General features: G+C 40.8%; 1 protein-coding gene across 2 annotated transcripts in view; it reads left to right on the forward strand.

Moving 5' to 3' along the window:
* Window positions 1-17,343, forward strand: part of LOC136867495 (uncharacterized) — a 743,927-nt gene that overhangs the window by 500,897 nt on the left and 225,687 nt on the right. For both annotated transcript variants that reach the window (XM_068227105.1, XM_068227106.1), the window contains exon 2: window positions 9,345-9,419. In XM_068227105.1, the coding sequence (XP_068083206.1) occupies window positions 9,405-9,419 (15 nt within the window). In that variant the 5' untranslated portion in view covers window positions 9,345-9,404. The remainder of the gene's footprint in view (window positions 1-9,344; window positions 9,420-17,343) is intronic.

The following is a 17,343-nucleotide window of genomic DNA, read 5'->3' on the forward strand; positions in this document are numbered from 1 at the left end:
CGGGTAATTGCTAGTATATGTATAAAACGCTAACGTGTTTCACAAAAATCAAGCTCTTGAACCACAGAGAGTTAAAGGGTGCGTTGTGTACCAAAATCTTGCAAATCATCGCAATAGTACAACAGTGTTCCATTTCTTGACAATTCAACCGAAATATATTAATTAATGAATTAAGTAATTAATACGGTCACCCAGTCTGTTTTACCATCAGTACCATGGGAACCACGAAGGTGGTATGCACTCTACTTTCTATTCACGGCGTTGCCTAAGCCGGGCAATGTGCTTTTTCTGCAGGGGCTGCTTATAAAACTGAAAGTCGCGGATTTTCTCAAGCAGGCAAGTTGTATAGCTTAGAATCTGTCTGCTGACATTGCGTACACGAGGAGATCGCATCATATGAGTTTTGTATCTGAGATATATAATGTAGCTTGTGATAAAGTTGTTGGTTTTGTGTCCGTTTAATTCTACTAGTTTATAATAATTTTGTGAGAGAAAGAAATGCATAATAATTGCGCTAGGGAAAGTGGTGTAGGGAGAAAACCTTTCAGGGAAGAAAATATTCGGGGTAGAAATGCAATAGGGGAAAATGTCCTGGAATGGTTCCAACTGTGAGAGTTAAAGCGTATTGTCGCCATTGTCGAGCGTCCGAAGACTTATCGGTCGGTTGTCAAAGGTGTCTGGTGTGAACCCCCGCCACTCACTGCACCCCTTTAGGCTGGGGAATGAACCATTTCACTAGAAGTATCGCACGGTTCGTACACAGCCCCGTTCTACAATAAGACAAGTACTGTAATGAAACATTTAAGAATAAATCTGTTGAAAGAAAACGTTTCCTCTTTTGAATGACTCAATCGTATTTCTTGAAGCCACTTTTAAAGGGAATGTCTCGAGTGGCTGTAGTATGAAGCCCTCTCCACTGCACCTTTGTTAGCACAGAGCTCTCTCGGCTCTGAAGAACGCCTCACTTGTCATCAAGTAACCCAGATTTCCCTAGTGATGAGCTTTATCGAACCGCGGCGTGAAAGTGAAATGCGATGGAATACCATAACTCGTATGAAAGGTAACAGGTGTGACTGACCGCTGACTCACCTCTTCGCACTACAGGAACATAGACTACCCATCTCTACCCTCTGTGATTCGGTGACCGTTCGTCCAGGTTGATGTGGAGTCAGGCCATACTTCCCTCATATCCTCAGATATGAGACAATTACTTATATCCGTAGTGAACTGTCATTTACTAATAAAAACTGAAAGTCATATTTGTTATCTATTTTTTTTAAACACTTGGGCGGAAAATGTATTTGTGCCGTAATCACTGCCATATCCCAATCATAAACAGACCATCATATATGTTTCGTTATTTTTGAACAGAATTCCATGCGAGTGAAAAGCATATTTCAATATTTGTCTTTACCTCATGTTCACTGAACAGGCAATAAGAATAAGATCTCATCAGCAGTAAATACGACAAGAAATAGCCTGAAGTATACATATGTAGTTCCAGAAACAATCAATCAGTCCCGATTGATTTGCATGCAGGGCGTCTCCCAGGTGGCAGATTCCCTATCATCTGTTCATCTGGTCTTTCCTTAAATGATTTCAAAGTAGTTGAAGACTTATCAAAGATCTTTATAATCACATCGTCCCCATTTCACTGTTCATGTGAAGCAGGGCTAGTTCCCAACTTTCCGAAGGACATCCACATGTACACTGTGATTGAACATCGAACTTGCATTTGAATTGACGATCGTGCCACTCTGCCAGCTAGAAGACATTGTACCGGAAGTAAGTTAACACAAAGCTCTTGGCAAGTTGTAAATGATACCACCTTACTCTACGCTGTCCACCTCCATAACTGGACTGTCAGCTCCTTGACCTTCGGACTACAGGGCCTCTGTATCCACTCCCAGCTAAGACAAGGAATTTTAATTTCAACTGATAGATTCTTTGACTTTGTGACTACACAGAACACTGCGCTCTCTCACAATAAAAAGATAGTTTCCTATACATAGCAGACGACACCATTCCTCGTCGCACGGTTTGCGATGCAAGGGCAGGCTGTCAACTTACACAGTGATTGGCCTGTAAGATGATGGAACGCGAATTATTATTATTATTATTATTATTATTATTATTATTATTATTATTATTATTATTATTATTATTATTATTATTATTATTCATGCACTTCTACACAGGAAATATGGGTAGTAATGGGGCACGGGATGCACCAAGTGCCTTACAATAATTAAAGTTTTTACATATTATAATACAAACGTTGTTGTACAGGCATATACAAAACTGGATCTTCATTCTTGCGAGAGGAACGATCCAACAATGCTGCATGTTGACAGGAGGACAGAATGTTGCATAATATTGTAGATGCTCGGTGGAAGACCCAGTTCTCGCAGACTCTTGTGAAGTGTGTGTGGAATGAAACCGTTGACTGACAGAATCAAAGTGAAGGACGATAACTAGTTCAGAAAAAAAGAGAATAGAAGCTTTTGAAATGTGGTGTTACAGAATAATGCTGAAGGTGAGATGGATAGGTAGAATCACGAATGAAGGGATACTGAATGGAACTGGTGAGAGGAGATCGATTTGGCTGAATATGACGAGAAGAAGATACAGAATGATAGGACACATGTTAACACAGCCAGGACTTGTACACCTGGTTTTGGAAGGAAGTGGAGGTAGTAAGAACGGTAGGGGTAGACCAAGCAGATGTAGGATGTAGTAGTTACGTAGAAATGAAAAGGTTAGCACAGGATAGGGTGATATGGAGGGCTGCATCCAACCAGTCTATGGACTGATGACTCAAACAACAACATGTAATAAACACCATTGATCGGCTCAGTAGTGGCAATTGGAAATTAGAAGTCGGGGGGCAAAAATGGTACATACAACCGGTACCCGGCTTTGTGGGATATAGCGGGGCGGTGTAGGGAAAAGAACTAAAAATTGTAAGTGTTTTAATGATCTGTGAGCGAAATTCGACAGTTGACAGTGCGGTAATAATAATTTTTTTGAGATTTTTAACCAATACTCTTAATAAAGCTTTCAACAAAAGGAACAATATTATACATGTGTTACAATTAAATAGAAGTGTGGAGTGATTATACAATTCAAATTGAGTAAGTATTTGACTACACATTAAGAAACTAAGAGACTGCCAGGCCTTGGTTAAAATGTATACCCCTGCCACCCTTCCTCTTTGCTCTGGCGCTCTTCAAATAGGTCAGCCGCAGTGAACAATATTTTGTACGTATTTCCGCTGATAACTTCGTTAATAATTAAAGAAAATAAAGGAAGGAATTAGCTTACAAGACAACAGGTCTTGTACAAATTACTTGTTTTTAATAATTCCTAGTTTCAGCTAACTGAAATGTAATAAAATGTAACGTTTTCTCCGCAAAAATAAAATCCTATAATTATCAAAATTATTGGTACAATAAACAAAAATAAGAAACTTAAAAAACAAATAGACAATGGCCATAAAATGGTTTAAAGTAGTCACAGAAGTCTCTCACCTAGTATTGAATTAGGGAGATTTTGGCCTCCTTTAGGAATTCAACCGTTTAATCCTCTCCAAAGTCCCCTTATTTCTATACACATTAAATAACTCGACTAATAAAGGTAGTGACTGCCCCCCTCGCTCCCCCCAATCGCCGCTACTGGATCGGCTCACTGAATGCCACTGTTACTTAGTAACATGTTCAACACATAGCAAAAGAATTACTTGCATTCATATATACTTCAGTTTTCCTGACCTTATGCCGGTATTATCTGCCCGAGACAGGAATGTGGAATAAGCCCAGCGATGCGTTGAAAAGTGGATTGTGGCTGGTTCGTAGTTCACATATGAATATTACATTTTATAAGTTGAAAATAGTTTAATTACAGTTGTTAACAGCAAAAAAGTAAAACATGATACACAAACAAAAGCAAAGCTTATTCCCTTGTAATGATGCACATGTGACAGAAAGGTTCAGGCGTGACTAGCCCAAGTTCATGTCCGGTTCAAAGGAGTTCGTTCCCAACACAAAGTAGCCAACTCACTATTCAAATGATCAAAACACAAACAAAAAATGTCGAACATTAAATACAAGAAACTAACATGTAATACTGTTTTACGGTCGGATGCCCTTCCTGACACCAGTCATACATTATTAACTATTGCGTATTTCTCTGGTCGTTGGTATTGTAGACTGTTGTATGTAGATGTGCATTAAGATAACCAAAAACACCCAGTCCCATTGCTACACCAATTAAGCAATCGCGTTTGACGTCCCCGGCTCGACCGGCATTCGAACTCGGGGCTCTCTGAATGAAAGGACAATACGCTGACCATTAAGATTCGGCGGCTAAAGAACGGGAAAGTAATAGGATTGGGATGGCAGCGGCCATGTTCTTAATTAAGGTACAGCCTGGTGCGAAAATAGGAAACCATGAAAAACCATCTTCAGGACCGCCGACGCTGCTATTCAAACACACCATCTCCCGAATGCAAGCTCACTGCTCTGCTAACGAATTCATACCGCTAAGGAGTCTTACACGCACATACGTACATACATACAGTATATTACAAACGAATGTACCGTACATGTTATATTAAGTAAAAATTATTTTCAACAGCTTCTTCTTCTTCCGCTCTTCCCAAACGTGTGGAGTCGCGGGTGCGAACTGTGTCGCACATGTCGATTTTGCCGTGTTTTACGGCCGGATGCTCTTCCTGATATTAACCTTATATGGAAGGATGTACACTAATCTCTATTGCATGTTTCTGTGCTGGGTGGTGACGTAGTGTGTTGTCTGAATATGAAGAGGAAAGTGTTGAAACAATCACCCAGTCCCCGAGTCAGAAGATTTAAACAAACACCTTTAAAATCTCCGACCCTGCCGGGAATCGAACCTGGGACCCTCTGAGTCGGACATTCAACCCCAACAGCTAAATGGAATAACTTTGAATACGTCCAATTGTTAAAGTAGATAACTTAGCAATATTTCTCCCAGGATAATTATATATTGAAGCCATTATGAAGACACAAGTAAGAACCTAAGAAGACCGAATCCTTGGGGACCAAAGTCTACTTGCTCATTCTCTCACAAGAGGGCTGGGGAAACATTCTGTGTCTCAGGAGTGCACAGTTAATATACAAGACTCATTTTGTTAAAAGCGTGAGTTATTGATTTAAAAGATGTTACAACGTACTTCACGAGAGAAGAGTCATTTGGGAGAGAATTAAGCTGCAGAACGTCAGCGTTAAGTAGTCATTATATTAATGTCCCAAGTTTGAGAGATATTTCACAATATCTACACGATCATTAAGAGACAAAACGTGTGTCATAAAGTACATTTCAATATTATAAATATCAGTTTCTAAGTATTGCCATTTACTTCTGAAATTCGATTACTTTGACGTCCAGCGTCTCTAAAACTAGGCTACATACACTCAAACCTTGGTGTGATGAAAGCGTGTGGTCACAGTTGGGTGATGGATGAAGACTTTTAAAAACGTGACGGTATATATGATTTGGTTTTCGATTTGACACCTGATATTCGTATCACAAACTGCTCCTAATTTCAAATGAATGTCTTCAGATGGGTGGGGCCCGAAATTAAAAATTGGATTTTTAAAATCTGGAATTTGACCCTCCCGATATCAATTCCGAACCTTCCATCTGCGTTACAATTAAATATATATCTGCGATGCTTTCGGAAAAAGTTAAATGGGGGAGCGAGACTTTCTTCATTTGCTTCGTATCGACTCTCCAACGTAAATTGAATGTGTGTGTCTTTGAATAGAGAATCTCCTTTCCCACATGGAGGCATTATTGTGGTACACTTAGAACAATTAAAGACAAAGTTGCAAGAATTACAAAGGAAGAAAAATTACTGTGCGATGGTATTAGAAGAAAAATAAGATACGATAAGATAAGATAATAAATGCGACAAAAACAAGCCCTACTCTCCACTCAAATTATATAACGAAAGCAAAAACTGTCGATATATTTTACTTCTAGTATTTACTTATTGAAAGATGAAGTACGAATACCAAGAATATAGCAATAATAAAATAAGTTTCAAAGCGTTATTTACTAAGTCTATACACAATATGTTCAATTTAAAAGGAATTGAGATAATCTTCGTACGATCAGATCTCCATCTTCAGACCACGAATGGATTTTATATTTTCAGGAGACGCGTGTTTGATGGAAGTTATTGGTCAGTCGTCCACATAAACAGTCCAGCTACACTTGTGCATTTCGTATCGATATCTCTCTTGTCGTATTCGGATATAGTGCGTGATTCTCCATTGCCGTGTGAGAAGACCGAAACCACGTTCCTTCATGGACGGATTTTCAATGTAATGTCGGTTGGAAATTTCGGGTTTCCTACGCTTGACTGACGCAAAAGGTGGTTAGGGTAGTAATAATCATTTCGGATACTTATGTCGTGCTCTGGATACGGTTAGCTCCTTGACGTTCTATAGTTCTTGCAAGAGGCTCCTGATCTTCTTAAAGGTACCAGACCAAACCAAACTCCATGGCACTACAGCCCTTGCAGGGCCTTGGCCCACCAAGCGACCGCTGCTCAGCCCGAAGGCCTGCAGATTACGAAGTGTCGGGTGGTCAGCACCTATAATTATAGACGATTTTTTGCTTTCCTATTAGCCCAATATTTCTTCATTCTGATGGATGCTGGCTTCCTCCCTTTCTTCGATTGTAAAGACCCTTCCATTAGACAAACGTAATGTCTGTGGTTAACAACCATAGTTGTAGCTCGAATTAAGGTTCATTACCTTCGAGACTCACCATAGAGTCACTTTTAGGATCATAATAACAGCATGTCTCTTGATAAAGAACACAAAGCAATTAGAATCCAAATTAGCTGAATATCAAGCAGGATTGAGACCAAATAGGTCACGCCCCGAACAAATTTTTAACTTCAAAACCATACTCAAAATGCGAGCTCTCAGACAAAATCCCCTCTTATGCACATTTAGATTTCAAAAAGGCTTACGATTCGAAATTCAGGCTCTCACTGCTCCATATTCTAGAAGATAGGGGACTAGATCCCGAAGCTCGAGAACTTATAAGACAAACACTGGCTGGCATGAAATCTAAAGTGAAATTTATGGGGGAAATCTCAGAACCCTTCGACATTCAAACAGGCGTGAGACACGGTGATGGACCCCTCTCCTATTCTATTCACCGTCGTCCTAGACAAGGCTATGGAAGAATGGGAGAAAGAACTCAAGAAATGTGAGTTTTGGAAGTCAATCGGACTGGGCTTTCCCAACGATAACCTCTACATACCAGACTTTGCGATACTGACTGAGAATGACAAGACTGCCGGTAAAGAGCTCGAGATTCTTAAAGAAAATTCAGTAAAGGTGGGAATACAGATATCGTTTGAGAAAACTATATTCTTATGTTCAAATACAGATATCAAGAGACTGAGAACAAAATATGGTACAATTGACAGGGCCTCTTACTTTAAATACCTCGGAGAAGTTATCGAACCGACAGGTCTTGACAAGATCACACAACAATCTCGTCTCCAAAAAATTAAAAGAGCATTAGGGCTCATCCAAAACATCTGCAACAAAAATTCCATGTCAAGCCGTCCATGTCGGCATTACAACAAACAAACAAACCAAAACAAATCCCATGGCACTACAGCCCTTGAAGGGCCTTGGCCTACCAAGCGACCGCTGCTCAGCCCGAAGGGCTGCAGATTACGAGGTGCCGGGTGGTCAGCACGCGGAATCCTCTCGGCCGTTATTCTTGGCTTTCTAGACCGGGGCCGCTATCTCACCGTCAGTTAGCTCCTCAATTCTAATCACGTAGGCTGAGTGAACCTCGAACCAGCCCTCAGGACCAGATAAAAATCCTTGACCTGGCCGGGAATCGAACCCGGGGCCTCCGGGTAAGAGGCAGGCACGCTACCCCTAGACCATGGGGCCGGCGTCGGCATTACAACACCGTCATAAAACCAACAGTTCTCTACGCAAGTGAAACCTTTTCACTCGAGAGAAAACGAGAGCTCGAAGAAGAGAGCAAGATACAGCCAAGACGGGCACAACAGTCAAGTTCTCAAACATCGAAATTGACATTAGGAAAACACGAATGAAATTCTTCGGACATCTCACTAGATCACCAGGAAATCGTCCGACTCGTTGGCTGAATGGTCAGTGTACTGGCCTTCGGTTCAGTGGGTCCCGGGTTTGATTCCCGGCCGGGTCGGGGATTTTAACTTTAATGGCTCGGGGCCTGGATTGGTGTGGCGTATTCAGCATTAAAAATTATCCTAGGTAGGACCCTCAGACATGCAGGTCACGTAAGACCCGCACTGCACCTCTCCGGAGGCCATCGCTTAAGAACTCAACACCCTGGCTTAACGAACTTCGAAAGGACCTCAAGAATACAAACATCAGAGAACTTTTTAAAGATGTAGCTACGTTATCCTTCGATAAGAATTCCCAGATAATGTCTAAGGCGTATGTCATGATGGGGTCTGTTTGTACGTAGACTTTTTTCTCTGAGCAGCATGTAAATTATTAGGAACGCTCTGCCAGCTGTTGAATATATTTGAGAGCTGGAAAAGATTAGAGAATCAGAGAGTATCTAGCAGGGAGTAGTATTCTTCCGTGATCAGAGGAAACGTATACTCTCTGGCTTGACAGGTAGCAACCAAACCTGGCTGCGTGCAATCACATTACGAAGGATAAAAATCACATATATCAGAATATTAATCAATGTGTTAGTCGCTTAGTAACCTGCTAAGTACAGAAGTACAATCTTTGGAGTGATCATTTAATGATTTGATTTTATGATTACTGAAATTTGGCTGAACTTAGAGACCTATCAGTGTCTCGTGATTCACCGGCAAGTAATTCCGGAGAGAATTACACAAAAATGAAGTAAATCGGTCCAGTAGAAGGGAACGACGTATTTGCTGTTTTAGTAAATTCTTGTAATATATACATTTTCAGTCCCTTTTATAACACCCAGAACTTTCAGTACTGAAGTTTGTTACATACGATATCCTTTTGGTCTGAATACTCTTCAACTGATAGTACCCAGCTTGTTTCTGAAGACAATTATTTAGGCTTTCCACCTTAGAGCCCACGTTGAGTATCAACCCACGGTACTTATATGTGCTGCAATACGGGAGGATTTGACCTATGAGTGTAATCTCTGGTTTGTAGTTCGAATAAAATGTTTTTTAATCTGATTATGGGATGAAGGTCACGAAATATATTTCAACTTATATTCTTCCAGATACAATTAGCACAATTTGCCAACATTAAACTCACACATATGTTGTTTTGTTCCAGATTCTAACGGAGATACGAAGTGCGAACACAGTCCTCCTGAAGTTGAAGACTAGTGCAGCCATGACCAGTAAAACGGTGAGTACCACTTATATCATCCTCCTAACTCTCTACTGTCCGTGTCTGTGTCAAACAGAACTATACTGACGAAATAATCGGGGATGTTCTTCGTGCTATGCTAAGAACGACGGTGCAATTGGATTGGTCAGTTTGTTACTTTCGAGCGCGGAATTCAAATTGACGAACTTGCCGCATTTGCTATACCAAAGAGCCAGGGGAGGGGAAGTGGGAAGTGGGAGACAGAAGTTTCTCGTTCGTTTCGCACAGTAGCCTCCCAGCCTCTGTAGGCAGGGTACAGATCGTTTTGCACAAATTGACAAGCATGCGAACTCCGTAGAAAAAGAAGATGAACTTGTACGAAGAATACAAGCAACTTTCCAGGTCGTTCGCGACACCCCACACATCCTGAACAGAGTCCAAAGGTCACTACTACATCATTCTGAACTCTGCATTGATTTAGAAAGGGGGTGGGCATACTACTCTACTCTAATCAAACAATTGGGCGTTTTGTTTCCTTCATTCAGTATTTCATTCCGTTTACAATTTTGCGAGTGAAGGAGTACACAATCCTGGGGCAGAAGCATTGAAATTTCGGGCATGTTAAATAATACAGAACATTACTGCGACCAACAGACGAGAGGAGAAACGATCTGGTACATTCCTTGAGTGACAGTGTGTTTTTATATTATGTTTAATGCTCTTTAATAAACGAACTGTGGATATTGCCTGTTACGGAAAAGGACAATTCTGTGTGAGTCGAACGAGGAACCTTGTGCATTAGTGCAGAACATTATCTCTATCTCCATGATGCACCCCACGAGAGAAACCTCCCAGTAGTGTGTATCTCCTGGGCAGTGGACTAGGACTCTGATTCTCTCACATCAGAAGCAGAACTAATCAGTCTTAAAATGTGTCTTAAGAAACGGCTCTTTTCAGAGCCTGTCAGCTGCCAAATAAGAACTCTTACAAAAACTGTGCCAAGATCAGAAATATGACGTCTTTTGCATTCAGGAAATGCAGAGGAATGAACATCAGAAACGTACAAAGATTTCAGGAATGATTTTAGTTGCAGAAAGGCCACATGCGAAATATGATAGTGCTGTATTTGTAAAGCCAGGTCTCCAGATCAGCAGTACTCATTATACTGACGATAAAGACATCACCGTGGAGCTAAGCAACACGACCATTACATCTGTGTACAAGCCTACAAATGAAAAGTTCTCTTTGTGGCCACCTAAAAATTTTCGTAAACACACAAAAAGTCAATAGTGATCGGTGACTTTAACAGCCGTAGTCACGTCCGGGGATATGCTCAAGAAGATTAGAATGGAGACGTCGTAATTGCATGGGCTGAAACTCAGGAGATTTCCCTTATTGAATACAATAAGCTCCCCTCCTCCTTCAACAGTGGAAGATGGCACCGAGGGTATAACCCAGATCTTCTCTTTGTGAGCAACTGATTTGTGCAGTAATGTTCCAAAGAAATGGGCTCACCAATCCCAAGAACACAACACCGGTCACTAATATGTCACCTCTCTTCATCCATAAGACCACACGAAGATCGATTCAGACGGAGATATAACTTTCCAAAGACTGACTGGAAAAGGTTTTCCAGTATGTTGGATGAGGGGATAAAAACTGTCTCTCCTATACCCGAAGATTATGACAAATTCATTGATATCGTGAAATTCTGTTCACGGGTATCAATTCCCAGAGGCTTCAAGGTATAACTCGTGAAACAACTGCTCTGCTTCACGATTACTACAGGCTTCACGAAGAAGACCCATTTCGTGAGCAAACTATTCAAGCAGCCCAAAGTGTTCTTTCCTCTCTCTCCCAGGCAAAGAAGGAGACATGCATGAAATTGACGTCTGAATTCGATATGGGTAAGAGCAGTCAAGAAGCCTGGAGACTTTTAAGACGCTTGAGCAATGGTCCTACTCAAGCTAACACATATGCCAATGTGAGTGCAGATCAAATAGCACACCAACGTTTGCTTAATGGAAAACGAAAACTTTCCATGAAAGTAGGGAAGAATCCTATACTCAGACAACCAGATGAGAACAATGAGTTATCTAAGCATTTCACACTAACTGAACTGGAATTAGTTCTTAGTAAGTGTAAGATTAGGAATTCAACAGGACTTGATGACCTTCAAATGAAACAACTTAAGAACTTTGGTCCTACTGCGAAGTGCTGGTTGCTAGAACTCATGAACAACTGCGTTCAGTCTTCCATGATACCTAAAATATGGAGGAAGGCTAGGGTCAAAGCCATTCTAAAACCAGGCAAAGACAAAAATGACCCTAGAAGCTACAGACCAATCTCCTTATTGTGTCATCTTTTTTAGACTCTGGAGAGACTTATCGTCAATAGGTTGATTGATAAAATCGAGCAAGCTGGTTTCAGGAGAGAGAAAAGCTGCACATCGGAGGTGTTGAAATTAAGTCAACATGTAGAAGATGGTTTTGAAAGCGGGGAAATCACAGGAGCTGCGTTTATAGATCTCTCGGCAGCATATGATACTTTTAATCACCGAATTCTCCTAGAAAAGTTATATAGTGTCACAAAGGACTTTCATCTGACTTGCGCAATTAGAAACCTCCTTCAAAAGCGAAGTTTCTTAGTTGAGTTCTGGGGAAAAGAAACAGGCTGAGGATACACAAGAACAGACTACCTCAGGGAAGCATGTTGGCGCCAATGCTTCTCAATAATTACACCAATGATCAGCCTCTTTCCACCGGGACGAATAGTTTCATCTAAGCTGATGATAGTGTCATCACTTCTCAGGGCGATAACTTTGAGGCGATTGAACAAACATTGTCCTAAGCTGCAGACACTCTCGCTGGCTATTACAAGAAGAATCAACTAACACCAAATCTAACTAAGACGCAAACCTGTGTTTACCATCTAAACAACAGAGAAGTTTCCCAAACTCTGAAGGTTACTTGGAAATGCATAGCATTAGAACACTGTCCTATCCCGAAGTACCTCGGAGTCAGTGTGGATCGTGCCTCAACCTACAGAAAACATTGTTTGAACATCCAGCAGAAAGTAGCTGCTAGAAGCAATATTGTGCGGAAGCTAAATGGAACATTTTGGGAAGCACAACCAGACACAGTGAAGCCATCTGCCCTTTCAATCTGCTATTCTGCAGCTGAATACGCATGCCCGGTGTGGTACAAATCTTGCCATGCCAAAGCAGTTAATGTAGCACTCAACGAAACCTGCCGCATTATTACTGAATGTTTGAGACCTACACCTTTGGAAAAAGTTTATTGCCTTGCAGGAATAGCACCTCCCGATATCCGCCGTTAAGTGACAGCCAAGAAAGAAAAGAGAAAGAGATTGACATCTGAAGCCGACCCTTTGTTTGTATATGAGCCATCACGCAAGCACTTTAAGTGTAGTAAAAGCTTCTTGAGAGTAACCGAAACACCTGCGAGAATTCAAGAATGGCGGGCCAGGAGTCAACATATGAGTATCAGTCAATGGATGACCCCAAAAGAGGAACTCCCTCCTGGCCATGTCACAGATTGGGTGAATTGGAGAGCACTGAATAGACTGCGCTCTGGTGTTACGCGGTACAGGGTCAACCAGAAGAAATGGGGTTTCGTAGTGGATAGTACCTTGTGTGTATGTGGAGAAGAGCAGATCACAGCCCTGTTGCTGCGATGTAATTCATGTCCATTCAGTTGCACAACAGAAGACCTGGTTAAAGCGAGGCCAAATGCACTTGATATCACAAAGTTTTGGGCCCAAATAGTTTAATGTGGCTCTTTGTCACTGAAGAATTTATATTATATTTTATGTTCTTTCCTCATATTTAATTCAAAACTTATGTATGCTTCTGACACGATATAAATATACGCCACTGCCCTTCCCTTCTGTACCGTGAACCACGGTAGCGACTTGTGCTCTGGAATACGGCGAGTGTGAATCGCGCGCCCGGAAGTAGGAAAGTAACCGCATTTTCTCCACCAATCCGATTGCACCATCGTTCTTAGCATAACCACGAAGAGCATCCCTGACATTTTTGTCGGTATATTCTGATTCACCCTGTAGAAAACGTCGACAGGCTATTTAGATTGTGCCACCAATCGGCTGTTATGTTGTCCCCAATCAATGCGCAGCACTTCGCTGAAAATTTTCTTGTATTCAATATCCAAATAGTTTTACTTACTAAAAATGACCGCAAGAAACCGGATTCCCTTTTACATATATTGTCCCTAGAGCCGGTGGTGTGAACATTGAACTGGGATTGATAGACTGATGTGTAATAGCACGTCCTGGCTCGGTGAGGAACGCAGCGGCGAACTACTTCACTCTGCGTAGTACGGCCTACAGGTTGAACACCCAGTGAAGGATACAATACATAACTCTCTGTTCTATGGCTGAATCACATCATAGTACCAAAACCGCAAGGCACAAAAATGGCGATGGGCCTTCACTTACCAAGCCCCAAGGCGTGCATATTGTTAGGTGACGCGTGATCAGCGCAACGAATACTCTCGGCCTTTATTCCTGAGTTTATAGACCAGAGCCGCTCTCTCACCGTCACATAGTTCAATTAGTTCTCATGTAGACTGATCCAGACCTCAGATCCAGGTGAAAATCCCTGACCTGGCTAGGAATCTAACCTGGACCCTCCAGATAAGAGGACTGCGCGTTTCGCTTAGCTTTGTATTGTAACTTTGTATTCGGGAGATGTTGGGTTCGAATTCCATGAAAATGGTTTTGCATTATTTCCCATTTCCACACAAGGTAGCTAAATTGTGAACACGTGCGCTGTCTTCTAAATTCTATGTTCTTCACATCCTTGCCTCACAGATCGTCCGCGACGTCAAACCACCAGCGAAGAAAAATTAATCTGAAAGAAATCCTATAATTTAATGTCTAGGCCTTTTATCCGTCTTGTATGTTCGGCAGCACAGAAGTCTCTGGGAATTTTCACCGTGAATATTATGTTTTTGCACTGATTCTTTTTCTTCTAATTCTATCAATGGTGCTAACTGTCTCACATGTGGATTTGGCCCTGTTTCAAGGTCGAATGCCCTTCTACGCCCACCCTACGTGGAGGGTTGTAACAGTTGAGTGTTTCTCTCCTCGCTGGCAGTATGGTGTGTTGCCTGAATATGAACAGGAAATTATTGGGACAAACACAAACATGCAGTCCCAAAGCCAGAAAATTTAATTAGACTATCAAAATTCCCGGCCTGGCCGAGAATCGAACCCGGAACCCTCTGAACCGAAGGCCTGAGTACTGACCATTCAGGCCAACAAATTGGACACATTTTGCTCTGATTATACGAGAAACTTTAATCTCCAAGAAGTAAACGAAATTTAAGTTCTATTTTTGAAACCCCAAAAGTATAGACCTCAGTGGCTATTGTTCTGCCATTTCCTTCTCTCAAAATGAAACAACAGCACATGGAGTAAGAATTTCTTGTATTAACTTAGCTGCTATTACGAATGTGACTGCATTATTGTGGATACTTAGTTCCGAGAGTGTAAAATCGTACACATTCTAAAACATAGGATGCATATAAATGCTCAGCCTGCTGAAAGAAAGAACACTTTGGCATGTATCATTTCGGAAAGCTTGCATCCTGAACGTGGAATTGTTAGGATTTACTGTTGGTCGGTATATAGACGAATGCTCCCTATATCGTTGAACTAAAAAATGTCAAATTTCGAACCATTAAAACTCATATAAAATGTCGGAATCCACCTCTGTGGTGTAGTGGTTAGTGCGATTAGCTGTCACCCGGCTTCGCTTACCCGCTCTGCCACGAGGGCTGAAGTGGGGCCATTCAGCCTCGGAAGGTCAACTGAGTAGACCCACCTCAGCTATCCTCGAAGTGTTTTACCGTGGCTTACCATTTCTTTTCCAAACAAATGCCGGGATGATACGGCCGCTTTATTCCTTCTTCCTTGTCTATCTCTTCCATTGTTCGCATTCCCCACAAGGACCCTGTTCAGTGTAGCAGGTGAGGTTCTGGTCCTCCCCCGACCAAATATCTCACACTACAGGACACTGCCCTGAGTCCGAGGGTAAAACCAACTCTGGAGGGAAAACGGATGAAATGAATAAATAATAATTAACATCTGTAAGTGGAAATAGTGTTTCCTCTTATGAAGCCTACAACACAAAATAAAAGAGCCGAACAGTTTTTCCCGCAAGTGGTCGGAGAACACACCGGTCTAATGTCGTTGGTAAAGACCCCCTTAAAAGAAGCTGGTTATAAAAATTCGCTCCGTGTTTGAGTAGTAAAAGAGCGCTTCGTTTATGAAATTAATTTGCTCTGGTTATCGTGCTGATGAACTGCTCTACATGAGCTGCATATGAGAAGAGTTAACGGAGAAATGTTTAAATAGTGGATGGAACATCTGGTGCAGTCAGCGTGAATGTTAAGTACGGAACACTCCCGCTCTATTACAGCCTGTGGAAGGGACTGTAGTAAAGATTAAACCACGTTATACCATCCTCACTCACTCCCTCAGTCAACAGGTTTCTGCGGGGCACAAAGCTGCAGCAAGTTACATCTCGCTATTCACAGCTTGATGGTCTTCTCTTTCCGTCTGGAAATAAATAGTGTAGGACTATTAATGGATGGACAAGGTATAATAATACTAGGTGATTGAATGTAGTGGGATGAAAACCTATCATTGTTTTATACCAGCCAAATTTATTTATTTATTTATTTATTTATTTATTTATTTATTTATTTATTTATTTATTTATTTATTTATTTATTTATTTATTTATTTATTTATTTATTTATTTATTTATTTATTTATTTATTTATTTATTTATTTATTTATTTATGTTAAGCGTTTGTATATAGCGAAGTTAGTGCTCACGACCCTCTGTTCTACTTAACCACAACACACAGTACATAATTACATATTTTGAAAGTAAACAAGACTGGATGTTATATCTAGAAGGTACGTAAATTAATGTAATAAAATAATATCTTAATATATATTTTGTTAATGATTCATAGTATTTACCTACACTCCTAACAATAGCTCTAAATTATATATTCCCTCATTCAGTGTAACAGTCATTCAAGCTGTTCACGTATTTAAGAGAAAATCTCAACAAGACCGTTTACATGAGGCTATTGAAGGCGGCTGTATATTTATGGGTTAAAGGATTAAATTTCAAATTTGTAACAAGATTCCATGGATGTCCAATGAAAAACCGAAGCAATCTTACAACGGAATGGACTATTTAGATGCCATTGATGCTTTCACGGGCCGTACTTATAGACATGATATAGGGTTTTGGGCTTACACCGTGTCAAGGAAATAAGGTGAAGATCTGTGCTCTTCGTCCTTAGAAGAAATCTCGACTGTCCACGAGAAAGGCTTCTTAAACAATGAGCTTTTGAATTTAGACGTTATAATAGAAGTGGAAATGGTACGTTCATTCGTCTAAATTCAAAAGCTCATTGTTTAAGAAGCCTTTCTCGTGGACAGTCGAGATTTCCTTCTGATGACCCAGAGCACAGTTGTCTGCGAAACATAAAGAATTTCGCCTCATTTCCTTGACATGTCATAAGCCCGACTATTTAGTTGAACAATAACGTATTTTTTTACAGTCTGCTTGAATTCGGTGATGTACTCTCCCCGGTTAAGACGTTCATTTATAATTACACCAAGATTTCTTACCGAGTTTTCATACAGAATACTTTTACCAGAAAAACTTAGTGGATGAGTGTGTTTATGTTTTACTGTACTGACTTTTTTCATCTGCCCAACAATAATAGCTTTAGATTTTCATGCATTTATGTGGATTTTTGTAAAGACGCAACTGATTAAAAACATGCTTGTATTATCAAGGAAAGAGTCGACAAAGGTGATCATACCACCAAAAATGTCACGCGAAACCTCACATAAGTACGTCATGAACCAGCAATAGAATTCTAATTCAACA

The sequence above is a fragment of the Anabrus simplex genome, chromosome 3 (genome assembly GCF_040414725.1).
Source record: "Anabrus simplex isolate iqAnaSimp1 chromosome 3, ASM4041472v1, whole genome shotgun sequence".
Taxonomy (NCBI): Eukaryota; Metazoa; Arthropoda; class Insecta; order Orthoptera; family Tettigoniidae; genus Anabrus; species Anabrus simplex.